The sequence below is a fragment of the Molossus molossus genome, unplaced genomic scaffold, assembly GCF_014108415.1.
Source record: "Molossus molossus isolate mMolMol1 unplaced genomic scaffold, mMolMol1.p scaffold_m16_p_19, whole genome shotgun sequence".
Classification (NCBI taxonomy): Eukaryota; Metazoa; Chordata; class Mammalia; order Chiroptera; family Molossidae; genus Molossus; species Molossus molossus.
Genome location: NW_023425354.1, coordinates 42,156,629 through 42,184,579, shown reverse-complemented (window position 1 = coordinate 42,184,579; position 27,951 = coordinate 42,156,629). Strand labels below are relative to the sequence as shown.

The window sequence follows — 27,951 nt, the reverse complement described above, 5'->3', positions numbered from 1 at the left end:
ACTTCTCAAAGCTGGAAAAGGTTTTCATTTAACTTCATTTTCTTTTCCTCATTTTAGAGTTAAGTTCATTAAGAATAATATCTAACACTTACTGCGTTGACCAGGTAGTTCAGTTGGTTGGAGCGTCGTCCCGTACATCAAAAGGTTGCGGGGTTGATTCAGCGGTTAGAGCTTCGGCCTGCGGTCCAGCAAAACCTGGGTTCGGTTCCTGCTAAGGGCACGTACCTCGGTTGCAGTTTGTCCCCAGCCCTGGTTGGTTGTGCGGATGGCAGCCACTTGATATGTCCCTTTCACGTCGATGTTTCTTTCTCTTTCCCTCTCACTCTATCTGAACAAAAAATGGAAAAATGTCCTGTGGTGAGGATTAAAAAAAAAAAAGGTTGGGGGTTTGATTCCTGGTTGGGCTGTGTGCAGGAGATTGGGGAGGGTGTTGTGTTTCTCTCCCCCTTCCTCTCTCTAAAAATCAAAAGTATATCCTCAGATGAGGATTAAAAAAAAATCATAATAATATCTAACACTGAGCATGTACTGTCTGCCAAAAAGATGACTGTTGCTCCAGCAAGGGAGCTTTTCTCCCCAGGTGTTAATTAGGACCACTTTCTAAACTACGGTATCTTCACTGTTGTGAGGATTCTCCCCACCATTCTGTGCCAGAGGCTTTCTTTTATCCTGCAATGCTAAGTAGGACTCCTTGGAGCTCACAACTGATCCTGTCCTTAATGTAGTTCAGCTGGCCTGAAGAGTTGCTGAATTAGCCCTGGCCGGTTTGGCTCAGTGGTAGAGCGTCGGCCTGTGGTCCAGAGAGACCTGGGTTCAGTTCCCGCTAAGGGCATGTACCACGGTTGCAGTTTGTCCCCAGCCCTGGTTGGGTTGTGTGGGTAGCAACCACTCGATGTGTCCCTTTCACGTCGATGTTTCTCTCTGTCTCTCTCCCTCCTCACTCTATCTGAACAAAAAATGGAAAAATGTCCTTGGGTGAAGATTAAAAAAAAGGAATTGCTGAATTAACCTAGGGGTAATAAGCAAGGTGGCCTTGCGTCTCCTTGCCTACCAGACTTGAATGGCAATAGTTTCTCATCAGTGATCTACTTAGTGATGAGAAACTCCAGAATATAGCACCACCACCATGCTCTGGTGTGGTCATAACCAAAGTCATGTCTCCAGTCTTGTCTTTGGAACTATTGGCAGTATGTTCTGTTGGTGCCTGGGTTTATCATAGATGGACAGCCCTGGGTCTGGGCCATATGTTTCATCTTGAGTTGGAGAGACAACCAGCATTACTGAGTGTGGGCTATTAACTTGTTTTAGCCTACAGCCATGAATTCCACAGATGGACTTCTGTAATGTAAGAAATGTGCAACTCTCCTTTAAATTATGTCATTCATCTGGGTGAAAAGAGAAGGCACTCATCAGTGTTCATTCTGTATTGAAGACTTTTGATTAACTTCCAAAGCTTATATTTTCAACCCTCCCCAGTAGAGAATTTTAAATGTAGTTTTTCTGGTAGAAATGTTTTCTAACATTGAACAAAATAATTGGGTCTCATATTTTTAATTTTTTTTTTATCCTCACCCGAGGACATTTTTGCATTTATCTTCAGATAAAGTGGGGCGGGTGTGGGGGGGAAACATTAATGTGAGAGAGATACATCAACAGGTTGCCACCTACACGATCCTAGCCAGAGCGGGGACAAACTGCAACCAAGATCCAGACATGCCCTTAGTGGGAACCAAACCCTGGACCCTCTGGTCCACAGGCTGATGCTCTAACTGCTGAGCCAAACCAGCCAGGGCGAGTCTCACATTTTTAGAGTGGCAAATTAATTTAGACACCTGGACTACCATATTTTCCTATTTCACAGCATTAATCGCTATGCCCCCCCTCCCCCCTTTATTGATCTTAGAAAGGGAGAAGGAAAGAGAGAAACATTGACAAGAGAGAACATCAATTGTCTGCCTCCTGCATGCCCGCCACTGGGGATTTGGCCCACAGCCTGGGCATGTGCCCTGACTGGGAATTGAACTGGCGACCTCTTGGTGCATGGGTTTGATGCTCAACCACTGAGCCGCACTGGCCAGGCAATCACTGTGACTTTTAGATGATTGGGCCAGTGTTAATACAACTGGAGAGGATAGATTGGCTATTTTCTCTTGAAAAGGACTTAAAAACAAGTAACCTTCACAAAAGAAGTACAAATAGTCAATAAACATGAAAAGCAAACAACTAAGGATAATATTTCAAAAGATAACATTTCTTATTAAGTTGGCAGTGATTTTTTTTTAAATGCTGTTTTGACAAAGTCATGGGGGAAGTGGGAACTCATAACCCGCTGGTGGGAGTGTAAAATTGTGCAAACTTTTTGGAGGGCAGTTTGGCAACATAAACCTTAATGTTCTTACCATTTAATCCCATAGTTGCATTTCAAGTTGTTTATTCTAAAGAAGTAATAAAAAATACTCATGAATAGATAAGAACAAAAATGCTCATAACCATACCATTTGCACTAGTGAAAAGTTGTTAATACTGTGTATCCGTTAAAAGTCATGTTCTTGCCCTGGCGGGTGTGGCACAGTTCTTTGGAGCGTCATCCTGTACACCAAGTAGCAGTTCAGTTCCCGGTCAGGGTACATGCCCAGGTTGTGGATTCGATCTTCAGTTGAGGTGTATGCAGGAGGCAACAGATTGATGTTTCTCTGTCTCCCTCCCTCTCCCTTCCTATCTCCAAGATCAGTTGTTTAAAAATTATTTTCTTGAATGGGAAATTATAAAAATCAAAAAACAATTTTCTGCAGAGCTGTTACTTATCAGGAAACCAAAAAGTAAAAAATCTGCCCTGGCCAGTTTGGCTCAGTGGTTAGAGTATCAGCCTGCGGTCCAGGGAGACCCTGGTTTGGTTCCCGCTGAGGGCATGTGCCTCTGTTGGGTTGTGCAGGAGGCAGCCACTGGATGTGTTCCTTTCACGTCGATGTTTCTCTCTCTCTCTCTCTCTTCCTCTCTTTTCCTCCCACTCTATCTGAACAAAAAATGGAAAAATATCCTCCAATGAGAATAAAAAAAAAAAAGGTAAAAAATCCAATATGCCCTGGCTGATTTGGCTCAGCGGTTAGAGCATCAGTCCGTGGACCAGTGAGTCTCAGGTTCGATTCCAGTCAAGGGCACATACCTTGGTTGCATTGGTCCCCGGCCCTGGTCGGGTTATGCGGGAGGCAACCAGTCGATATGGTTCTATCATGTCACTGTTTCTCTTTGTCTCTCTCTCTGTCCCTTCTTCCCACTCTATCTGATAATAAGAAAAATCGCCCTGGCCTGTTTGGCTCAGCGGTTAGAGCGTCGGCCTGTGGTCCAGGGAAACCCTAGTTCAGTTCTCGCTGAGGGCACATGCCTTAGTTGCGATTTGTCCTCGGCCCTGGTTGAGTTGTGCGGGTGGTGACCACTCGATGTGTCCCTTTCACGTCGATGTTTCTCTCTCTCTCTCTCTCCCTCTCACACTATCTGAACAAAATATGGAAAAATGTCCTCAGTGAAGATTAAAAAATATATATATGTGTATATATATGCTCAGGTGAGGAATAAAAAGAAAAAATCCAATAAAAGGCCTCGGCTGGGTAACTCAGTTGGTTAGAGCATCATCCCAGTAAGTCAAGGTTGCAGGTTCTCTCTCTGGTCAGGGCACATATAATAAGCAACCAGTGGATATATAAGTAAGTGGAGCAATAAATCTATATCTCTCTCTCAAAAAGAGGAGGGAGGGGGCCTGGCCAGTGTAGCTTGTCCCACACACTGAAAGGTCACTGTTTCAATAGGCCACACGCCCAGTTTGCAGGTTTAATCCCCAATTGGGGTGCATACGAGAGGCAACAGATCCATGTTTCTCATGTTGATGTTTCTCTTCCTCTCCTTTCCTCTCTAAAAAATCAAAGCATTTTTTAAAAGATGGTTAAAATGGTAAATGTTATGTGCTTCACCACAATAAAATAAATCCACCAAACTGCACTAAGAAAACTACAAGAAAGAAAAATAAGTGGAACAACAAATCAGTGGTTCTCTATCTTTCCCTCTCTAAAATCAATAAAAACAATTTTAAATCTAATAAAGATGATTTGATATTTTGGTGCTTAGCAGAGTGCAAGTTAAAGGCTTGTATTTCTTATTAGAAAACTGTTTTGCCCTGGCTCAGTGGTTGGAGCATCGTCCTGTGCACTGAAGGGTCTCTGGTTCAATTCCCAGCCAGGGCACACATCCAGGTTGCAGCAGATTGGATCCCTGGTTAGGATCATGCAGGAGGCACATCGATGTTTCTCTGTTCCTCTCTCTCTAATCAATGGAAAATATATCCTCTAGTGAGGATTTAAAAAAACAAACACGTGGTTTTTTATTTGAACTGATGGGTGTTCATTATTATTTTTCAATTTTTTAGAACTCAGGATAGGGAGGGAATACATTCTGAAGTATGCGGCAGTCTAGGGCCACACACATTCGCATAATGCAAATTTTAAGCATTCCTAATACATCTTTTGTCTTGAATCCTCAGAGGTTGAGGATTTTGACGCCTCTTTATTTTTTTTCCTAAGCATCCTTGTTTACCTTTTTTTATGACCTGTTTGCTTCTAAGGAACAATCCAGTTTCCATGTTTTATTTATGTGAAGGCCTTAGGAATAGATTTTTTTTTTTTTTTTTTATCATCCTCACCCGAGGACATTTTTCCATTCTTTGTTCAGATAGAGTGGGAGGGAGAGAGAGGAACAGAGAGAGAGAAACATCGATGCGAAAGGGACACATCGAGTGGTCGCCACCCGCACAACCAACCAGGGCAGGGGAGAAACTGCAACCGAGGTACGTGCCCTTAGCGGGAACCGAACCCGGGTCTTTCTGGACCGCAGGCCGATGCTCTAACCGCTGAGCCAAACCGGCCAGGGCAGGAATAGATTTTTAAGCAGTTTCTTAGTTTTTGTTTAGGCTCCTCGTTTTTGGTTTTTGTTTTGTTTTGCCTAATTAAGCTTTTTTTGGCTGTCATAAATGAAATTGATATCCGCAGTCATTTTTTTAATGTTTTAATTTTTCAAAGAGGGGTGAAGCAAGAGAAATATCCATATGAGGGGGAAACATGGGTTGGTTGCCTCCTGCATGCCCCCTACTGGGGATCAATCCCACAGCCCGTGTCAGTCCATGGGATAATGCTCAATCCATTGAGCCATACCAGCCAGGCTCAGTCTTAAAAAATATTTTAAAATTCTATTAATTGATCTTAGAGAGAAAAGGAGAGGGAGAGAAACACTGATTTGTTGTTCTGCCTATCCATGCACTCATTGGTTGATTCTTATCTGTGCCCTGACTGGAAATCAAACCTATAGCCTTGGTGTATTGGGCCAGTACTCTAACCGACTAAGCTACCTGGCCAGATCAGCAATCAGTCTTGAAACTTTTTCTTTCAAATTGTGCATTCTAAATGTGAAGAGAAGGAACCTATGAGTCTAGTGTAAATAGATACCAAGTTCTCACGTCTTCCTGGAATAGCTGCTGGGACCTATGAAAGAGAGCTTGCTATGTTTCCTGAGGTTGAAAGAGGATTGCAACAAAACCTTGAATCTTGTGCTACTATGTAAATAGGATAGCAACAGAATGTTTTGGGAGAATGAACAAAGTCTTTATATTGACTAATGTATGTGGGAAATGCTTAAAATTTGTGGTTTTTATCACCAGTGTAATGCATCTTTAAATAATACCCTGCTCTATTGTTTTCCAGGGGTGAGCCCCTCCAGACTCCGAATAGGAGATCAAGAGTTTGATTCATTGCCTGCTTTACTGGAATTCTACAAAATACACTATTTGGACACTACAACGTTGATAGAACCAGTTTCCAGATCCAGGCAGGGTAGTGGAGTGATTCTCAGGCAGGAGGAGGCAGAGTATGTGCGAGCCCTCTTTGACTTTAATGGGAATGATGAAGAAGATCTTCCCTTTAAGAAAGGAGACATCCTGAAAATCCGGGATAAGCCTGAAGAGCAGTGGTGGAATGCAGAGGACATCGACGGCAAGAGGGGGATGATTCCAGTCCCTTACGTGGAGAAGTATAGACCTGCCTCCGCCTCAGTATCAGCTGTGATTGGAGGTAACCAGGAGGGTTCCCACCCACAGCCACTGGGTGGGCCGGAGCCTGGGCCCTATGCCCAACCCAGCGTCAACACTCCGCTCCCTAACCTCCAGAATGGGCCCATTTATGCCAGGGTAATCCAGAAGCGAGTCCCTAATGCCTACGACAAGACAGCCTTGGCTTTGGAGGTACATAATGTGCAAAATATAGAAAGAAGAGATCTGCTACAGGGTCTCCCTTTCAGACCTCTTAGAGCTTTGTAGGAATGCTGAATACAAACACCAGCATTGTGATGATGTTGTAGATGTTGAACCATTTAGTACTGAATTTGGCATTTAATGTTGGGTTTTCTCTTTTTTACAGAAAACCTATTTTAGAATGAATAAGCTTAAAACTGTATAACTGATTCTGATTTATCTACTAAACATACTTTGACTACTTTATTTTCATACTTTGACTACTTTAATAACACCACCTGAATTCACAGAAATTAACCTAAAATATTTTTTCTCATCTACATTCTAATCTGTTTTTTTCTGATTATCATTGTTTGAAATAAGGTGGCTCACAAAGATTTGAATATAATAAGTGGTTCCTATCAAAGCACTTAAATGGAATTTTTCCACAGAAAAAATGTTTTTACTTTCGGGGCATGGGGTTTCTTACTGTTAGTGATTGTGTTCAAGTAAGAATTCAAGAGGAAAAGTAAAGCATAGTACAAGTGTGAAGAGATACATTCCCAAAAGTATTAATTCCAAGGAGCAGCAGGTTTACTTGGTCTTTGTTGTTTAATGCATTTTGCAGGCAAAAAGCCAGTTCCTCCTGAGGAATAAATGATTCATTTGTTTTTTACTGGTAAATAGCTATCCTTGGTAGCCCACCATCTCTGGCCAACCATTGCATTGTGTTTGTTCCTTTATTCCTCTTTTAGCTCTCACAGCTTTGTCTCTTTCCTCCCTTCCTTTCCCTTCCTTTCACCCTACCTCCCTCTCTTCTTCTTCCCTCCTGAGTTATGCAGAGCGAGTGGTTCAGCATGAAAGTTTGTACAGAAGTGGCATGCTATCCCACCTTTCAGAGTCTACCGATATTATAATTTGAATGTAAGGAAGCAGCTTTCATAAGCCCAGGCTGAAGTGATGGGATCACAGATCAGCTGAGAAAGGGCAAACGTATTCCTGTAAACTGAAATCTAAATTTTGTTTTCTTTGGTCATGTTTATACACTGAGGAGTAAGAGCTACCTTCTGTCTAAGTGGTAGTGTCAACCCACAGAATAAGCTAGAATGTATTTATTGTTTGTTTTTGTTTTGTTTTTTGGTATGTGCCCCTAGCAGGAACCGAACCCGGGACTCTCTGGACTGCAGGCCAACGCTCCAACCACTGAGCCAAACTGGCCAGGGCAGAATTTATTTGAACCAGTCTCTGATATTACTGGTTTCTGATATTTTTCTTTTACATTCTGGAAAGTTGAGTTTTATAGGAGGGTTAGTTGAGTCTTACAGGTTTGACTGGAAAATATGTTTGGCTCAGTGTTTAGAGCATTGGGCCAGAGACCGAAGAGTTGTGGGTTCGATTCCCAGTCAAGGACATGTACTTCAGTTGCAGGTTTGATTCCTGGCCCTGGTTGGGGTCATGCAGGAGGCAGCCAGTCAATGTGTCTCTTTCTTATTTATTTATTTAAAAAAAATTTTTGCCTTTATTGATTTTAGAGAGAGAGAGGGAGTGAAAAGGAGGGAGAGATAGGAACATTGACAAGAGAGAACATCGATTGGTTGCCTCCTGCATGCCCCCCACTGGGGATCACGCCCACAACCTGGGCATATCTCCTGACCGGGAATTGAACCGGGGACCTCTTGTTGCATGGGCTGACGCTCAACCACTGAGCCACACCAGCCGAACTACTTTTTTATTTTTTTAATCCTCACCCAAGGATACTTTTTTCATTTTTATTGTCAGATCGAGTGAAAGAGAGAGAGAGAAAGAGCATCGGTTGGCTGCTTCCCGCACAACCCTGACCAGGCCTGGGGACTAAACCACAACCGAGGTACATGACCCTGATCAGAATGAACCCGTGACTTGTTCCGCGGGCCAATGCTCTACTGCTGAGCCAAACCGGCCAGGGCTTTTAAAAAATATTGTTTTTTGCTCTGGCTGGTTGCTCAGTGATTAGAGCGTTGGCCCACAGACTAGAGTCCCGAGTTCGGTTTCCACTAAGGGCATGTACCTTGGTTGCAGTTTGTCCTCGGCCCTGGTTGGGGTCATGTGGGTGGCAACTACTTGATGTGTCTTTCTCATATCGATGCTTCTCTCTCTCTCCCCCCCCCTCCCTCCTGCTCTATCTGAAGATAAATGCAAAAATGTCCTTGGGTGAGGATAAAAAATTTTTAAAAATTTAAAAAATATGTTTTTATTGATTATCTTTTTTAGAGAGAGAGGGAGAAACATGGATGTGAATGAAAGAGAAACATCAGTAGGCTGCCTCCTGCATGCCCCCTATTGGGGATCGAACCCACGACCAGGGCATGCCCTGACTGGGAATCATTCCGGGACCTCTCAGTCCATGGGGTGATGCTTAGTCTACTGAGCCACACCAGCTAGGCTGACGTGTTTCTTCCACATTAGTGTTTCTCTCTCCCTCCTTTTCCCCCTCCCTTCCACTCAGTCTAAAAACCAATGGAAAAATATCCTCGGGTGAGGATTTAAAATATAAATATATATATATATACACATATACATATATATATATATATATATATATATATCATGTCCCTATTTTGAGCAGAAATGAAGTGTATGTTGTCTAGGCCACACCACTTTTTCCCACTTAGAGTTTGAAGGATAAAGAAAACAAGTTTTTGCCCTGGCCGGTGTGGCTCAGCAGTTGGAGCGTCAGCCTGCGGACCAGAGAGTCCTGAGTTCGGTTCCGGCTAGGGGCACCTACCAAAATTAAAAAAAAAACACAAGTTTCTAGCCTCATTTTTTATTTAAGTTCTGATGATGACAACATCCAGCATGATGCTATACATATGACAGATGTGACTCTTGACAGTTATTGTAGACCTTGTAAGCACTGGGCTGCAGTGTGAAAATAGCATTCATGGAACAAGCCAGCTAACAGCAGGAGAGAATAGATACCACATTAATTTTCCTTCCATTAGGTTTTTATTGATTTTTTTAGAGAGAAAGAAATATTGATCGGCTGCCTTCTGTGTGTACCCTGTCTGGGGACCAAACCCCACAACCTGGGCATATGCCCTGACCAGGAATTGAACTGGTGATCTTTTGGTGTACAGGACACTAATCAACCAACTGAACCACACTGGTTAGGGCTGCATTTTCTTTCTGAAAGAGAATTGATTTTTAATGATACCTGCCTTCATTAGAGGCTTTAGTGTTCAAGAATGGTTGAGCTGTTCTCCCTGCTGTGTTACATAAATATTGTGAAATAAAATTTTAAGTAGAAAACTAGTTTTCTTTTTTTGGTTGGATATTGGATTTTTTTGTTGTTGTTAATCCTCACCTGAGGATATTTTTTCCATTGATTTTCAGAGAGTGTGGAAGAGAGAGAGGGAGGAAGGGGGGGGGGGAGAAGCATCCATGTGAGAGAGACACATCAGTTAGTTGCCTTCTGCACATCCCCGACTGAGGCCAGGATCAAACCCACAACCCTATGGTGCTCAAGCTGACACTCTAACCACAGATCCATACCGGCCAGGGCTGAATATTGGTGTTGAGCCACATATGTTGATTGCTGTAGATGGCCTCTTTCTCTTAAGGTAGAACAAATACCCCAAGTCGTAGCTTTATTTATTTACTTATTTTTATCCTCACCTGAGGACATTTTTGCATTTATCTTCAGACAGAGCAGGAAGGAGGGAGGGAGGAAGAGAGAGAGAAACTTCAAGTGAGAGAGACACATCGACTGGTTGCCACCCACATTACCCCAACTAACCGAGGTGGGGACAAACTGCAACCAAGGTACATGCCTCTAGCAGGAACTGAACCCGAGACTCTCCGGTCCATGGGCAGATGCTCTCACTGCTGAGCCAAACCGGCCAGGGCTCAAGTAGTAGCTTTGAAACACCTTATGTGTGCCCAGCCAGTGTGGCTCAGTGGTTGAGCATCGACCCATGTGCCAACAGATCTTCGGTTCGATTCCCAGTCAGGGCACATGCCCAGGTTGTGGGCCATATCCCCAGTGGGGGGCATGCAGGAGATGGCCAGTTGATGTTCTCTCTCATCAATGTTTCTATCTCTCCCTCTCTCTTCGCCTTTCTCTTTAAAAAAAAAAAAATCAGTAAAGAAAATAATAATAAAAAAATACCTTATGTGGCCCTGGCAGGTTTGGCTCAGCAGTTGGAGTGTCGGTCTGTGGTTCGGTTCCCACTAAGGGCACATATCTCAGTTGCAGTTTGTCCCCGGCCCTGGTTGGGTCGTGCGGGTGGCGGCCACTCGATGTGTACCTTTCACGTGGATCTTTCTCTCTCTTTTCCTCTCTCTCCCTCCCACTCTATCTGAACAAAAAATGGAAAAATGTCCTCGGGTGAAGATTAAAAAACAAACAAACACCTTATGTGATTAAAAACATGGTATTAATTAACCAGCATAGAATTCTATAGCTGGAAAGGACCTTAGATATCCTTATTCATTATATGAAAAGTACTGATGTTTAGATAAATTGAATGGATTGTTCAAATTATTTGGAAGTGGATATACAATGAACCCATGTCTACCTTTGTGACTTTTCTACCATACCTAAATTCAGTCTGTGATTGATTTTTGTTTTATAACAGTGCTACTGCCCTCCTCAGTGAGGGTTTTACATGAGTTCATTGACAATATCTTCAGTTGTACTCTCTATACAGGGAGGCACAGTTCTCTTTTCCCATTTGTGATTTTTCTTGTCTTTTTTTTAACCCTCACCCGAGGATATTTTTCCATTTACCTTCAGATAGAGCAGTAGGGAGGGAGAGAGGAAGGAAGAGAGACAGAGAGAAACATCTATATTAGAGAGACACATTGATTGGTTGCCTCCCACACAACCCCAACCAGGGACGAACCACAACCAAGGTACGTGCCCCTGGCCGGAATCAAACCTGGGCCTCTTTGGTTTGCAGGCCTATGCTCTAACCACCAAGCCAAGGCCCCATTTGTGGTTTTTCATAGGAGCCTTGTTCCTATTGAGATGAGGCTCGAAGATAAGATCAAGAGACTGGCTTTCTTTTTTTTCCTTTTTCTTTTTTTCCCCTCCAATTTTTAAATAAATTTATTTTTGTTACAGATGTTTCTCTTTTTTTCCCTCTATTCCCCCCCCCCCCCCAGCCCCAGTATTATTGTTTATGTCCATTGGTCATGCATACATGCATGTAAGTTCTTTGGTTCATCTCATCCACTTCCCCACACCCCCCTATTCTGAGGTTTGTCAGTCTTTTTCTTTTTGTTAATCCTCACCTGAGGGTATTTTTTTCCATTGATAATGGAAGGGAGGAGGGGAAAGAGAGACACATTAATTGGTTGCCTCCTGCAAATACCTGGACTAGGCCAGAGTTTGAACCAGCAACTCGGTTACATGCCCTTGATCAGGAGTCAAACCCAAGACCCTTATGGTGCTCAGGCTGATACTCTAACTAACCACTATGCCACACTGACCAGGGCAACTCTGGCTTTCTGACTTTCAAATTCTAGTTTAAAAAAAAATGGCAACAACAAAAAACATTTACTGCTATATTCGACCCATTATAAATCTAGATTTGTAGACCAGCTAGGTGCATTTTAGTGGAGTTTTATCCTTAACTTGAAATTGATTAATTAGAATTATTACATTTTATGTATGTATGTATGTATCTGGAGGGTTTCTTTTTTTTCTTAAAAAAATTACAATTGAGCCCTGGCTGGTTTGGCTCAGCGGTTGGAACGTCGGCCTGCGGACCAGAGAGTCCTGGGTTCGGTTCCCGCTAAGGTCATATACCTCGGTTGCAGTTTGTTCCCCGGCCCTGACTGGGGTTCTGTGGGCGGCAACCACTCGATGTGTCTCTCTCTCACTGATGTTTTTCCCTCGCTTCCTTCCTTGCTCCCTACTGCTTAAAAAAATATTATAGTTGAGCCCTGGCTGGTTTTGCTCAATGGTTAGAGCGTTGCTAACCCACGGACCAGTGAGTCGCAGGTTTAATTCCGGGCACCTACCTCGGTTGCAGTTCATCCCCAGCACGTACCTCGGTTGAGGTTCGTCCCCAGCCCTGGTCAGGTCGCGCGGGAGGCAACCAGTTGATGTGGCTCTATCACATCAATGTTTCTCTTTGTCTCTCTCTCCCTCCCTTCCACTCTGTCTGATAATAGATGGAAAAATATCCTCAGGTGAGGAATAAAAAATAAAAAAATAAAATTATAGTTGATATATAATAGAATCAATGTATTTTAGAACTGGGCGGGACCTTAGAAATAATTTATTAGACCAACAGTCTTCAGACTGCTTCTCACTGTCCTAAGAGTTCCCAGGAGTTACCTGGGGGGAAGGGGAAGCTGAGGATGCAAGGCTCTGAGTTCCCTCTCTTAACCAAAGTAACTCTGTTTGTTGTTGATGTTGTTGTTTTTTTTATTCCTCACCGAAGATATTTTTCTATTTATCCTCAGATAGAGTGGGAGGGAGGGAGGGAGGGAGAGACGGAGAGACAGAGAGAAACATCGATATGATAGAGCCAAATTGACTGGTTGCCTCCCGCATGACCGGTCCAGGGCCGGGGACAAACTGCAACCGACGTACATGCCCTTGACCGGAATCGAACCCTCGACTCATTGGTCTGCAGGCAGTCACTCTAACCGTGTGCCAAACCAGCCAGGGTTTAAGTTTTTAACTGTGTTATATATTAGGGTCTCTCTGAGATTTTTTTTTTAAGAAAGGATTTCTGTATTATAAAACAATAAACTAAAAAAAAAACAGTGCTCAGGAACCACCTTCCCTTACCTTATAAACTATAGAAATGATCTCTGAAAGTATAGTCTTTTCCTCTTACCTTACAGATGGATGTTTCCTGCATGGTATATTTGCTGTGACCAGAGTTCCTCACTAGAATATAAATTATTAGATACTTCCTCTTTTCCCACCCACTGGATTTCTCTAGTAGGGATGAAGAGTCTGGAAAGAAGAGGTTAATTCTAGTTAACAACCAAAGTAAGTGTATTCCACTGCATATTATAGTTTTGGAGGAATGTAACTGAACCAGACAGATTCTGTTCCATCCTAGAGCTCCTGATTAAGATAGATTTTAAACAAATGCAGATATGCTGAGTGTTTTGAAGAAGAAATGCTGGAAATAACAGCAAAGTAGTGTAGAAGCACCTTCATTTTTTCATCTTAGATTTGAGTTAAGAATTTAACCTTAGATTTTTGTTTCATAGCTTCTTGGAAGCTGAAATAGTAATGAATCTTACCTTGTAAATTGCAGGTGCTAAAGTTTCCTTTATGCCTCTAGTTAGACTGTCCAAAACAATCACAATATCTTTAAATGCACTAAGTATGTAACTTCCATTCTCTGAATCAGCCTGGCATTTTGCCTTTGATAACACTTCAGAGTAACCAAGGAGCTTCTCTGGTGTTCTTAGGCTTGGACCTGTTCTTCAGGGCACAGATAGGGAAGTTGTAAGTGCTTTGGGTCTCTGATTATATGTAACAGTGAGTATATCAACTCCACATCTTCCCACATGGAACTCAGTGAAACCTAAGTTGTTAAAACCTTTTGACCTATGGAAAGTATTAGTGAAAACCCCAATTTTCCCTTTGTTAATGGAAAAAAATGAGATGGTAAGGTATAAGAACATGAGTGGCATGTCCTTGTTATATCCATTTTGTCCTTTTCTGGTATTGTAGGTCTAGATTTCTGTATTATTCATTGAGACAGGTGTCTACTGTCCCTCATCCTTCCATCCTGTTTGGACATCTTCATTTCAAATCATAGAATCTTTTTTTGTGTGTGTGGTACGTGCCCCTAGCGGGAATTGAACACAGGACTCTCTGGTCCAAAAGCCGACGCTCATCTGCTAAGCCAAACTGGCCAGGGAAAATCATAGAATCTTAATGGGAAGAGATTTTGGAAGCAACTAATCCAGCTTCTCAGACATTGAAGGCAGGCTCTCTAGTATCTTCTCAGGTGATTTTTAAACATCTATTTTAATATCTCCACTTTTGGGGAACTCGCTATCAACCACAACAGTATAGTCCAGAGGTTTCAATCTTTCTTGGTTCATACACCCATTGTATCTCAGCACTATTTCACAGTGCCCCAAACCAAAAGAACTATCTAACAGTTCCATTTATTAAGTAGGTAGGTTCAAACAACTTAAATATTTATATCCTAATGATTAGTACCCATTTGAAAAACATAATTGAAAGATAATTTATATTTTTAAAATTATTAATTAGTTTTTTGTTTGGTAATCCTGACCCAAGGATATTTTTCCCCCATTGATTTTATTTATTTATTTTTTATCCTCACCCGAGGATATTTTTCCATTTTTTGTACAGATAGACTGGGAGGGAGAGAGAGGAAGGGAGAGAGAGAGAGAAACATCAACGTGAAGGGACACATCGAGTGGCTGCCACCCGCACGACCAACCAGGGCCGGGGACAAACTGCAACCGAAGTACGTGCCCTTAGCGGGAACCGAACCCGGGTCTCTCCGGACCGCAGGCCAACGCTCTAACTGCTGAGCCAAACTGGCCAGGGCCCCCCATTGATTTTAGATAGAGTGAAAGGGAGGGAGGGGGAGAGAAACATTGATGTGAGAGAGATGCATCAGTTGGTTGCCTCCCACACAACCCTGACCAGGGGTGGAGATTGAACCTGCAATCCAGGCATGTGCCCTTGATTAGAATCAAACTCTCAACCCTTCATTCAGTCTGTAGGCCAATGCTCCAACCACTGAGCCAAACCGGTCAGGGCAAAAGAAAACATTTTAATTTTAATTTTAAATAGCGGCAATTACTTAACTAATGAGATGTGTACACCTATTATATACTGAACAGTTCAAGTTCTAAAACCTTGGGATTATATTGAATACTACTACCCTCATTTCCTGTTTCTCAGTTATTTTCATGAGGAACTTGTTTTTTATCACAGCAACTGCCAAAACCCAGCTTTGCAAAGACATTGTTTTGTTTTTCCATTTTTTGTTCAGATAGAGTGGGAGGGAGAGAGAGGAAGAGAGAGAGAGAAACATCGACGTGAAAGGGACACATCGAGTGGCTGCCACCTGCACGACCAACCAGGGCTGGGGACAAACTGCAACTGAGGTACGCACCCTAAGTGGGAACCGAACCCGGGTCTCTCTTTGGCCAACACTCTAACCGTTGAGCCAAACCAGCCAGGGCAAGACATTATTCTAATGTCAGAATTGTCAACTGCCTTGTACTAGTAGTTCCCATGGCATAACAGATGTCAAGTATTGCTATGGTTCCATAAAAAATTTAAAGTGTTTTGTGCCACCCCTCTGAGTTTGCTGCAGTGCCTCTGCCACAGCGTAGTTTGAGAACCTCAGGTCTAGTTCATTGAGTTAGTTTTTAGGAAATTATTTATGTTTGCCCAGCTGGTATAATTCAGTGGTTGAGCATTGACTTATGCACTGAGATATCACCAGTTCGACTCCCAGTCAGGGCACATGCCCAAGTTGTGGGCCAAATCCCCATTAGGGGGCATGCTGGAGGCAGCCAGTTGATATTCTCTCTCATTGACGTTTCTATCTCTCCCTCTCCCTTCCTCTCTCTTTCTAAAATCAATAAGAAGAAAAAAAATATTTATGTTTAGCTAAAATGTACTGATTATGTGTGGTCACCTCTCTACTTCTCACCAAGGGGATAGGGAACTTGGTTTTAAGTGTTATCAGTTGTTGAGCTAGAGAAGACCTTTTCTGACATGGACTAAAACCAGGGTAAGACCTATCTTGAAGGATTTGGTGGGCTGCCTTTTCTTTTCACTTGGCAGCCTAACAGTTAAATCTCAAAGACCTGCAACTTTTTTTTTTTTGGTATGTGCCCTTAGTGGGAACCAAACCCAGGACTCTGGTCCACAGGCCAATGCTCCAACTGCTGAACCAAACTGGTCAAGGCTATTTTTTAATTTTTATTTTTTTTTCAGATAGAGTGGGAGGGAGAGGGAGAGGAAGAGAAGCATTAATGTGAGAGAGACACATCGAATAGTTGCCTCCCGCACGACCCCAACCAGAGCCAGGGATTGAACCCGCAGCTGAGGTATGTGCCCTTGACCAGGAATCAAACCTGTGACTCTTCGGTCTGCAGGCAGTTGCTCTAACCACTGAGAAAAACTGGCCGGGTCTGTTTTTAGTGATTTTTTTTTTTTTTAAGAGAGAAAGGAGAGAGAAACATCGATGTGAGATAGAAACATCAATTGGCTGCCTCCTGCACAACCCCTACTAGAGATTGAGCCTGCAGCCTGGGCATGTGCCCTGACTGAGAATCAACCAGAACCTCTCAGTCCATGAGATAATGCTCAATCCACTGAGCAACAGCAGCAGGGCAAAGACCTGCAACTTTCAACCAGTACCATCCATGACCATTTCAGTTCATCTCTGAGGCAAGTGAATCATTAAGGCTGAATTGTCCTCACTTGTTTCCATTGACCTGAAAGACTGTAGATGGGCCCTAAACATTACCTATTTCTTAGATCAGGGGTCTGCAAACTTTTTCATAAATGTCCATATGGTCTCTGTAACAACTCATGTCTGCCATTGTAGCAAGAAAGCAGCCATAGACAAAACAACAAATGAGCTTGCTATGTTCCAGTAAAACTAGTTACAAAAACAGGCAGTATGCCCTGGACAGATTGACTCAGCGGTTAGGTCAGTCCACAGACCAAAGAGTCTTGGGTTCGATTATGATCAAGGGCATGCACCATGGTAGCGGGTTCGTTCCTGGCCCTCGTAGGGGTCGCGGGAGGCAACCAATCGATTTGTCTCTCACATCGCTGTTTCTCTCCACCCCCCACCCCCCACCTGAAGATAAAAATGGAAAAAGTATTCTCCGGTGAGGATTAAAAAAAAACAAACGGGCAGTAAGCTGGATTTGGCTCATAGGCCATAGTTTGCTGATACCTATCCTAGATTGTTGTAGTTTTATGAACTTTTTTTTCTCCTTCAACAAATCTTGAAACATTTACCAAATATGTACTTGGTGTGTTTGAAAATGTTTGAAGCCCTGGCCGGTTTGGCTCAGTGGTTGGAGTGTTGGCCTGCGGACCAGGGAGTCCCGGGTTTGGTTCTCGCTAGGGGCACGTACCAAAAAAAAAGAAAGAAAATGTTTGAAGAGAAGGCTTCTGTATTCCATCTCTGTACTTGCTTTCCCCTGGCTTTATTTATATGAATGTGTGTGGAATCTTGAAGCAAGCCTGGATTGCTGGCAACTGTTGATGGCTTTCCTGTTAGATGGCAGAGACAGAAACTAGAAAGGCACTTACCTTAGGTTACACCAGCGAAGGTCACACAGTTCCCTGGTGACTCCTGTTTAAGGAATACAAAAAATGAATGCCATTTGGGTTCCAGTTTCTTTCTTCTTGTCACTGGAACTCATTGGTGACGATAAACTGGATAATCTTTTATCCTGACCAAATGTAGATTTGACTATGTGTTCCAGATGGTGATTTACCTTGGGAACTACCCAGAGCTAGGGAAGAAACCAGTATTCATCAGGGTCCCTGGGAGTGAAGAAACAAGTTACCACATTCAGTCCTCTTTATAGATCACGCTCCTAAGGATGTAGTATAGCATGAGGAGGCTGAGGGATTAACTGGCTGGACACTGAAGCAGTACCTCAGTGGTGAAGGAGTCATCACTGTCTCTCCTTTACAAGGTGTTGGTGAGGTCTGCCTCTTAAATGGAAAGGTTAGCTGCCATGCAGGGCTTCAAATCCTTTGTGAGTCTTTCTTGTTCGTTGATATGCTGATTAAGGTTTGTTTTTCCATCTATAACTTGAATTTTGAAACCAGTAGTGTTAGAACTAAGGTTATTACTGCATGTACTGGTTAGTGTGTACATACTTTGTATCTTAAGTTTGTAACATATCTGGGGCAAGTATTCAGTTTTGCTTTCTTTGTCTTTGATATAGTACACCAAGCTTTAAACTCTTATGCATCCCCCTCATCCTCCCTTGTCTGGCCTTGGGGAATTCTGCTTCAGTTGAGTTGTTGCCTAACAGGAGGAGGAGCATGGATTCAGAAACATGTCATGTTTCTGACTTGGTGAAAGAACTGCACTTAGTATAGCACCATTTTCTTTCTTTTATTTTCAAACTATAAGAGAAAGTTTATTTAGAAAGTCAGAGTGGTAGAGGAAGTGAGCTATAGAATAAATGGCCTCAGGAAACAAGTTACAGAGGCAAAAAAAAGTTTAGCGCTTTTTTTAAGTTTACTGTATTTTTTTTTTATTTAATTTTTTTAATCCTCAATGGAAAAAATCAAGGATATTTTTCCATTGATTTCTAGATACAGTGGGAGGGAGGGAGGGAAAGAGAGAAGGAAACATCAATGTGAGAGAGACACATTGATTGGCTGCCTCCCGCAGGGCCCTGATGGGGCTGGGGACCAAACTGCAACTGAGGTACATGCCCTGGACCAGAATCAAACCCAAGACTTTTGATCTGTGGGCCAATGCTGTAATTGCTGAACCAAATCGGCCAGGGCTAGCACCATTTTTTGTAGACTGCCCTGTCCCCTTCTACACTCCCTCCACCTAATAATCCCCCAGGGCTGACAACCATCCTTTTTTCCAAACTGTTGAAGCACTTGGGACTCATGTGATCTCTAAGGATAGTCATTTTGCCTTTGGGACTTGTCTGTTTTTTGACTCCAGGAGTTCCCATGTGCTTTGAATGTTTCAGGGTACAAAGGGTTACTTAATTTTAATAAGGTTTTCCTCTCCCTGGCGGGTTTGGCTCAGCTGTTAGAGCGTTGGCCTGCGGTCCAGAGAGACCCGGGTTCGGTTCCTGCTAAGGGCACGTATCTCGGTTGCAGTTTGTCCCCGGCCCTGGTTGGATTGTGCGGGTGGCGGCCACTCAGTGTGTCCCTTTCACGTCGATGTTTCTCTCTCTCTCTCTCTCTCTCCCCCTCTCTCTCTCCCTCCCTCCCACTCTATCTGAGCAAAGAATGGAAAAATGTCCTCAGATGAGGATAAAAAATAAAATCAATAAAAAAAAATAATAAGTTCTTCCTCAAACTGTTTGTACTTCGAGGCTACTTTGGGCAGGTTAATTAGCCCATTGACTGTTTAAGACTTTTTTCTTTTATCCATTTAAAAATTAGAATTGACCCTTGCTGGTTTGGCTCAGTAGTTAGATCATTGGCCTGCGGACCAATGAGTCGCGGGTTCGATTCCAGTCAAGGGCATGTACTTCAGTTGCAGTTTGTCCCCAGCCCTGGTCGGATTGTGCGAAAGGCAGCCAGTCAGTGTGGCTCTGTCAACATCGATGTTTCTCTCCCTCCCTCCCTCCCACTCTATCTGATGATAAATAGAAAGGTATCCTCAGGTAAGGAATTTTTTAAAAATTAAAATAGTTTTAGTCATGGCAAAGCCTTTCACTCCCTGATGTTTGGGCTTCTCTGCCAAGAGCCTAAAAGATTTTGGATTTCAGAGTATGGCATGGTTTTCCTGAGCCTATGTACATTAGAGATGACTCTAATGTTGTCCAAAGGTCTAATTTGCACATAATTCCTCCTCCCTGGAAATACCTTGCCTCTTGGAACCCCTACTATTTCTCTCTTTGAACTCTGAAAGAAGAAAGGTCTGAGCACATGTCAGCAGATTTTGCCCTGCTTATGGAGAAGCTGGTGTGGTTCTGTGGTACTGACAGCAAGGGGCTGGGCTGGTCCACATTTCAACCTGCCTTTTCTTAGAGCTCTGTGGGATGTGATTTGAGATGCCATTTTGAATTCTTTTGTTGTTGTTGTTGTTAATCCTTACCTGAGGATATTTTTTCCATTGGTTTTTGTTTTTTTTTTAGAGAGAGAGAGTGGAAATGCAGGAGAGAGAGAGAGACAGAGAAACATTGATGTCAGAGAGGCACATTGATTAGTTGCCTCCTACAAGTGCTCCGACTGAGGCCAGGAATCAAACCTGCAGCCCCTATATGTGCCCTTGATCAGGAATTGAACCCGCAACCCTTAGGTCCGAGGGCCAATGCTCTAACCACTGAGAAACACCATCCAGGGCATAGCTTGTTGTTTTTTTTTTTGGTAGTGCCCCTAGCGGGAACTGAACCTGGGACTCTCTGGTCCTCAGGCCGACGCTCCAACTGCTGAGCCAAACAGGCCAGGACATAGTTTTCATTCTTAAAAATAAAAACAATGTAACACTGAGAGAAGAGAGAGGTGTTAAAACCTAGATTTTGCTATCGCCCTGGCCGGTTGGCTCAGCGGTTGGAGAGTTGGCCTGCAGTCTGGAGAGACCCGGGTTTGGTTCCCGCTAAGGGCACATGCCTCGGTCGCAGTTTGTCCCCGGTGGCAACCACTTGATGTGTCCCTTTCACATCGATGTTTCTCTCTCTCTCTCTCTCCTTCCCACTCTATCTAAACAAAATATCAAAAAGTGTCCTCAGGTGAGGATAAAAAATAAATAAATAAATAAAACCTAGATTTTGGTATCAAGTAGAATGGTGGGCTTAAGGATATAGCCTGAAGACCCATCTTCTGCAAAACACCTAGAAAAGCTGGATAAAATATAACAGACATTCTTTTTTTTAGAATTTAATTTAATTTTTTTTTTTTTTTTTATCCTCACCCGAGGACATTTTTCCATTTTTTGTTCAGGTAGAGTGGGAGGGAGAGAGAGGAACAGAGAGAGAGAGAGAGAGAAACATAGATGTGAAAGGGACACATCGAGTGGCCGCCACCCACACGACCCAACCAGGGTTGGGGACAAAACTGCAAGTTCCCTTAGTGGGAACCGAACCCGGGTCTCTCTGGACCGCAGGCCAACACTCTAACCGTCGAGCCAAATCAGCCAAGGCCAGACATTCTTTTTTGGACACCTTTTTATTTAGATTTGAAATCAGTTGGTAAAATGTACTAACATAAGTATACAGCTCTCACAGTATACAAGCATGTACACCTATGTGATAATGAGATGAAAGTATAGAACGTTTCCAGCACTCCAGAATGTCCCGTGTGTGTGTGTGTGTGTGTGTGTGTGTGTGTGTGAGAATATCAATAAAATAGTGGATTCAGCCTGGCTGGTGTGGCTCAGTGGTTGAGCATCGACCCATGCACCAAGAGGTCACTGGTTCAATTCCCAGTGGGGGCACACAGGAGGTGGCCAGTCGATGTTGTCTCTCATCAATGTTTCTAGCTTTCTCTCCCTCTCCCTTTCTCTCTCTTTAATATCAGTGAAGAAAAAAAATTTTTTAATAAGTAAATAAAATGGTGAATTCAGATATGACACCTGTTAGGGATAGTAGCTGGGGTGTCATCAAACCAGCTTCTTAAAAAAAAAAATTGGCCACTTTGTTCCCATCTGGAAGTGAACCTAACATAAATGGCCATTTAGAGTTTTGCATGAGCATACACATCTCAAATATTTTTTTTTTAAGTGGGGAATTTATATTAATTATTCTGGGTCCAGCTACCAGAATAGTATCTAGTATGACATGAGTATTTTGAAAGTACAAATAAATAATAAAAATGGGGGAAAGAAGTGCTGCACTTGATATAATTGACCTTAACATAGCAAGGGGCTGGCAGCATAGGGGCATTAGTTTTAGTAACATGCTGTGTGTATGTGTGGAGGGTGAGGAGTTCAATAGGTCAGGACAAGGAAAATTCACTAAGAAACAGTCAAATGTTATGGAGCTGATGCTGTGCCTACCTTCTTGCAACACTGCAAGAGTTTAAAAGTAAGGGAACAAATGAGATAAAGTCTGAGAACTAGAATTGGGGATAAAGGAAGAAATCTTCCAGACTGATTTTACTAGTAAGGAAATTTTTACTTGATGTCCTGGTCTTCCTCACCCCAAAGACTGTATGAAAAGTTTTACAGGTGTCAGGAACTTTGAATTGGAAGATTGCTGGGAATAAACAGAACCCTGGTGCTGGCAGCCTGTTGGGATCAGATCTGTTTGCAAGGATGGGCATGCAGTATATTATCATTGTTCCCCTTCTTCCCCTTACACCATCAGCCTTAATCTCTACAATATCGACAGACTGAGCTGCTTTTTCTTGCCTTTTATCTCTTTTTTTCTTTATTGATTTTAGAGACAGAGGAAGGGAGAAGGAGAGAGAGAGAGAACATCAATTGGCCACCTCCTGCATGTCCCCCACTGGGGATTGGGCCCACACCTGGGCATGTGCCCTGACCGGGAATCGAACCGGTGACCTCTTGGTGCATGGGTTAACACTCAACCACTGAGCCACACCAGCCGGACTCTTGCCTTTTATCTTATTCCTTGTCTCTCTTATATTCTCTGGTTTCTGTTTCCTTTACTCAGCATCCTGTGACCCCCACAATCACTTTAGGCCTCTGTGGTTTTCAGATAGTTCTTTGGAAAATTACAGACAGGCTAGTGGGCAAGCTGTTTCCTCTGTAAGTGATATCAAGCTGGTTCTAGAGAAGGCCTTGGACCTAGACCTAAGTTGGCCAGTAGTTTACCTACAGACATTGTTTTTTTATCCTCACCCGAGGACATTTTTGCATTTATCTTCAGATAGAGTGGGAGGGAGAGAGGGGGAAAGAGAGAGAAACATCGATGTGAGAGAGAGAGACATCAACTGGTTGCCACCTACACAACCCCAACCAGGAATGGGGACAAACTGCGTTATAGGCAAAACTGAGGTATATGCCCTTAGCTGGAACCGAACCCTGTACTCTCTGGTCCGAGGGCTGACGCTCTAACTGCTGAGCAAAACTGGCCAGGGCCCTACAGCCTTTCTTAGGGAACCCCTAGGGCCCTGGTAGCATAATTTGAAAGTTCCTGGTATGGTAAAAAGAATATAAATTGGCTTTGGCGCCAGATATTTCTGAGCTCAAATCCCAGCCCTGCCACTGGCTGTGTGATCTCAGGTGTATGTTGTGTAATTTTTCTAAATGTCAGTTTTTTCACATGTGAAATGAAAACAGTTCCTGTCTTACAGGGTTATTATGATGATTAGAAAATAATTTATTATTATTTTATTATTATTATTTTTTCCTTTATTGATTTAGAGAGAGAGGAAGGGAGAGGGGGAGGGAGAGAAAAATCGATGAGAGAGCCCTGGTCAGTTTGGCTCAGCAGTTGGAGCATTGCCCTGCGGACCAGAGTGTCCCGGGTTCGGTTTCCGCTAGGGGCACATACGAAAAAAAAGAAAGAAAGAAAGAAAGAAAAATCTATGAGAGAGAACATTGATTGGCCACCTCCTGCATGCCCCCCTACTGGGGATTGAGCCCACAACCTGGGCACGTGTCCTGGCCGGGAATCGAACTGGTGACCTCTGGTGCATGGGTTGATGCTTAGTCACTGAGCCACACCAGCTGGACTAGAAAATAATTTATATAAAATACTCTCTACAGTTCTTTATGAAAGTTCAATAAGTACTAGTTACTAACTTATTAAAACCAAATGAACAATTATGGTTAGAAACCACTTGTATCTCAGAACTCAGATATTGATCATTAAAAGATAGTCAGAAGTTTTTTTTTTTTAACCTTTTTTTTTTTCTTTTATTGATACTTAGAGAGAGAGGAAGGGAGAGGAAGAGAGAGAGAGAAACATCAATGACAAAAGAACATTGACTGGATGCCTCCTGCATGCCCTCCAACTGGGGATTTGGCCCATGACCTGAGCACATACCCTGACTGGGAATCAAACTGGGACCTCTCAGTTCATGGGACATTACTCAATCCACCGAGCCACACCAGCCAGGCCTGACCTTGTCTTTTATATTATTATTATTTTTTCTTTTTCTTTATTTTTTTAATCTTTTTTGTTGTTGTTAATTCTCACCCGAGGATATTTTTCAACTGATTTTTTAGAGTGAAAGGGAGGGAGGGAGAGAGAGAGAGAAACATTGATATGAGAGAGATACATCAATTGGCTTCCTCCCACATGACCTAACCAGGGCTGGGGATCAAACCTGCAACCCAGGTATTTGTCCTTGACCAGGAATTGATCCTAAGACTCTTTGGTAAGTGGGCTGATGTTCCCACTGAGCCAAACTGGCCAGGGCTATTTTATTATCTTTTTTGTTTGTTTTTCTTTTTTCTCTTTTTGACCCTGTCTTAGTTTCATAGCAGAATAGATATATATCCTAGATTGTCAAAACTTTATATTTGATGTTGCAACAGGAAGCTTTTTATAACCAGAGTAATCATGATGTCCCCTCATTAATGAATAGGTGCCAAGTGTCATTGAGGAAGCAACAAAGTCTATCAGTACACGGTGGGATGGGGGTGAGTTGCTGAAGAAGGTGGGGGCTTTGCAAGGAGATGATGGGATTTTGAATTTTAGCCTATGCCTGCCTAAAGGGAAAGCCTCCTTGCCTTGGTAGAGAGGTGGTGAGAACCTTCATTTTCTGGAACCAGGCCAGGCTATGTGTATGAGAATGGGTTGCGAGATTTTGCTGCTGCTGTATGCTGGGGGAGAGGGAGGAACACATGGATTTCTTTTCCTAGGCCAGAGCTTATAGAGCAGGCAGGAAGCTAACGGTAGTGGGTATAAAGAAAAGGAATAGTAGGTCACTCTAGTTGGGCTTGCTCATCAAAGACACTTGAGCCCTGGCCGGTTTGGCACAGAGGTTAGAGTATCAGCCAAAGGGTCTCGAGTTTGGTTCCCGGTCAAGGGCATGTCCCTGGTTTGCAGGTTCGTTTCCTGGCCCTGGTAGGGGTCGTGTGGGAGGCAACCAATAGATGTTTCTCTAGCATGGATGTTTCTCTGTCTTTCTCTCTTTCTTTCTACCTCCCTCTCTCCCACCCTTTCCATTCTCTCTAAAAATCTATAGAAAAATATCCTCATGTGAGGATTAACAACAACAAAAAAAGGACACTTGAGATTTCCAAAAAGTATTTTTTAGGATTCTTTCTGTTTTCTGTATTCTGTGTTTTTCTGCACTGCTAACATCACTTCTTTCTGCCTGCATTAACCACAAGTAATCAGTCTCGTGGCTGGGGCTTGGGAGGTAGCAAATAGCCATTTCTGTAATGTCAGCCCTAGAGCAATCATGTGGGCAAGGTATGCCTAATCAGAGATTAGAGTGTTTCAGCTTTCATTCATAACTGGGAATAAAGTACTCTCCTTATTCTCCTTCTGCAGGTCGGTGAGCTGGTAAAGGTTACGAAGATTAATGTCAGTGGTCAGTGGGAAGGGGAGTGTAATGGCAAACGAGGTCACTTCCCATTCACACATGTTCGTCTGCTGGATCAACAGAATCCTGATGAGGACTTCAGCTGAGTATAGCTCAACAAACAGTTTTGCTGACAGATGGGAACAATCTTTTTTTCTTTTCAATTGCCATCTATACAATTTTTTTTACAGATGTCAAAACAGTCTAGTTTATATAAGTGTTCTGTTACCTGTGATCATTTTTAGACTGAACTACTACATCCCTAGTCCCGTTTACCACGTTCAGGGTACAAAACTGGAGGGCTTGTGTGTTAACTTCTGAATTGGAAATTTTAGGTGGTAGCTGCCATGCCTGATGTATCAGACGGGTAGGTATCTTGCCTCCTTTCTCTCAGGCAATGCAAGTCAACCTGTGGAAAACTGATGGACAGGAGAGAAGTTTTGCACACTACCTACCCTGATTTATCCAATGGCTTTGTTTTCATTCTGAAACCATCCTATCAAATGGCAATAGACTGTTCCCTTTTACCCCCATGAAGTAATCATGTACCATGTGAATAGTACCCAGTGGAATTGCTTTTTCATTTATAGAACATGACCATGTATGACTCATTCTGACAGTTCAAATCCTGAGGTTTCTGAGGACACTACTAGAGGCATTTGTCTTCCTTCCTAGTCAATGCTTCGTACCTTTTCTTGGGATTCTTTGAACCCTTGTCATTCTTTTTCACAGATAGGTTAGTTCTCCAAAAAAGTGTTTATTTTCATTCCAGATGACAAACAGGATGTGCAGAGCACTTTATTCAGTGCATAGCTTTAAGCCAGTATTGGATTCATTGAATGGACAGCCAAACTCCCAGCTCTCTGCCTTCCCTCAAGGGGTCTTAGTAGGTTCACACTGCTACTGCGGCTAAACAGACTCCTGACTAATGGGATCCAGGAGGGACATTTCTCCTGCGTGCCAGTATCCTATTAGGGGATTCTTTGGAATTCTTAGCTTCTACTTGGAGTGGAAGGACCAATCACTTAGAATATTCCATAGAAGGTTGTGGGGCCAAATTCTGCCCTTTGCTTTATGTGCAACTTGTATAAAAGTCCAGTTAAAATTACATGAGTTTGGGGATAGGGTTAGCACTTTGAAAAACGTCTGAACCAATCATGAATTACTTACATATTATTTGTTTCACATTGCCAGAATAGTGCATGAAGTACATTACATTATAAACTGCCTTCATTTTTGGTTCTTTTTCTTTATGTTAAAGTTTAGTTTACAATTTTTTTTTTTAAGTATGGAATGGTTTATATGGGGTCAGGTGCTCCAAAGAATAAACTTCTGAGACCAAAAATGATCAACAATATGAAACTTCAAAGCTAATTTCCAGTCAAGAAAGGCACTAACTGGTCTATGGTATGGTATGGCCAACAGAAACATTTTATATTTTGCTTAGGTCCTTGTTTTAGAAAAGAAAACATATATTTCTAATTCTTTTGCATGGGTAATTGCATTCTTTGGCATACACCAAATCATGGTATCCCAGTGACTAGCACAATGCCTGGCAGTGTTGGTGTGCAAGATGTTTGTGTGAGTGAATGAGAGGTGTGCAGAAGCCCATTATATGGCACAGGGAAGCCAACTGGCACAGGATTACATACATTACCACAAGTAATCTAATGAGTTGACGCTAATTCAATGTATTTTTACCTCACACTAAGGTGATGCTTGATAAAGACATTAATACTCAACATTTTAAATGTTAGCACAGTGCTATGCACATAGTGGGTGCTCAATGTTGAATGAACAAATTTGCAATACTAGACTCAATTTCATCTGACTACTCTGTTAAAATTTCAGTTAAAGTATAGATTCTATAAAGTTCAAATAAATACACATTAAGTCTTGTTTTTCTGAAAGTATGACATCTAAAATATTTGTAGAAAAACCTTGTCACAACTGATTTAAATGTTCATATTTTCTTCTGCCTTTGACATTATGATATTGGCTTGTAATGTCTCTCTTCATCTTATGTAATATTAGTGGAACATGCAACTCTACCCAAATCATAAGAATTTCTCAATGATGGGTTGTCCAAAGCCATTATATGAATTGTTGGGTTGGATTTGGCTGGATCTGGTAGTTGTTGGACCTTAAGAAATCAAAGGACTTCTTAAAAGTATCTTTCAGAAACAAATGCTAGAATCATATTCAAGTACATATGTACATTGTCACAGAACAAAGTAAACTGAAATTGGCTGCTATATTTTATATAATCATTTCTGCAAAAGCCCAATTTTTGGATACTAATATTTGACATGGTTAATTCTTATTAATTTCTTGGAATTGTTTGTTAATAATGCAAATAGGTAATTTTTAATTATCCTTAAGTAACATTTCACTATTAATGGTTTGAAATGGATGATAAGCAAACCAATTTGAAATAAAATATGAACATGTGCCACTGTATTATAACACTATACACTTTCTTGACAGTTAAATTTTGAAAAAATGTTTTTTTTGTAGCATGTATTGTATATGTTTATAGTATATGTAGTAAATAAAA

General features: G+C 42.3%; 1 protein-coding gene across 1 annotated transcript in view; it reads left to right on the top strand.

The window, feature by feature from the left end:
• CRK (CRK proto-oncogene, adaptor protein) overlaps positions 1-27,719 on the top strand; it is a 35,038-nt gene extending 7,319 nt beyond the window's left edge. Inside the window, exons 2-3 of the mRNA XM_036268177.1 lie at positions 5,745-6,280; positions 25,364-27,719. Of these exons, the coding sequence (XP_036124070.1) occupies positions 5,745-6,280; positions 25,364-25,501 (674 nt within the window). The 3' untranslated portion in view covers positions 25,502-27,719. The remainder of the gene's footprint in view (positions 1-5,744; positions 6,281-25,363) is intronic.
• Positions 27,720-27,951: the final 232 nt, after the last annotated feature.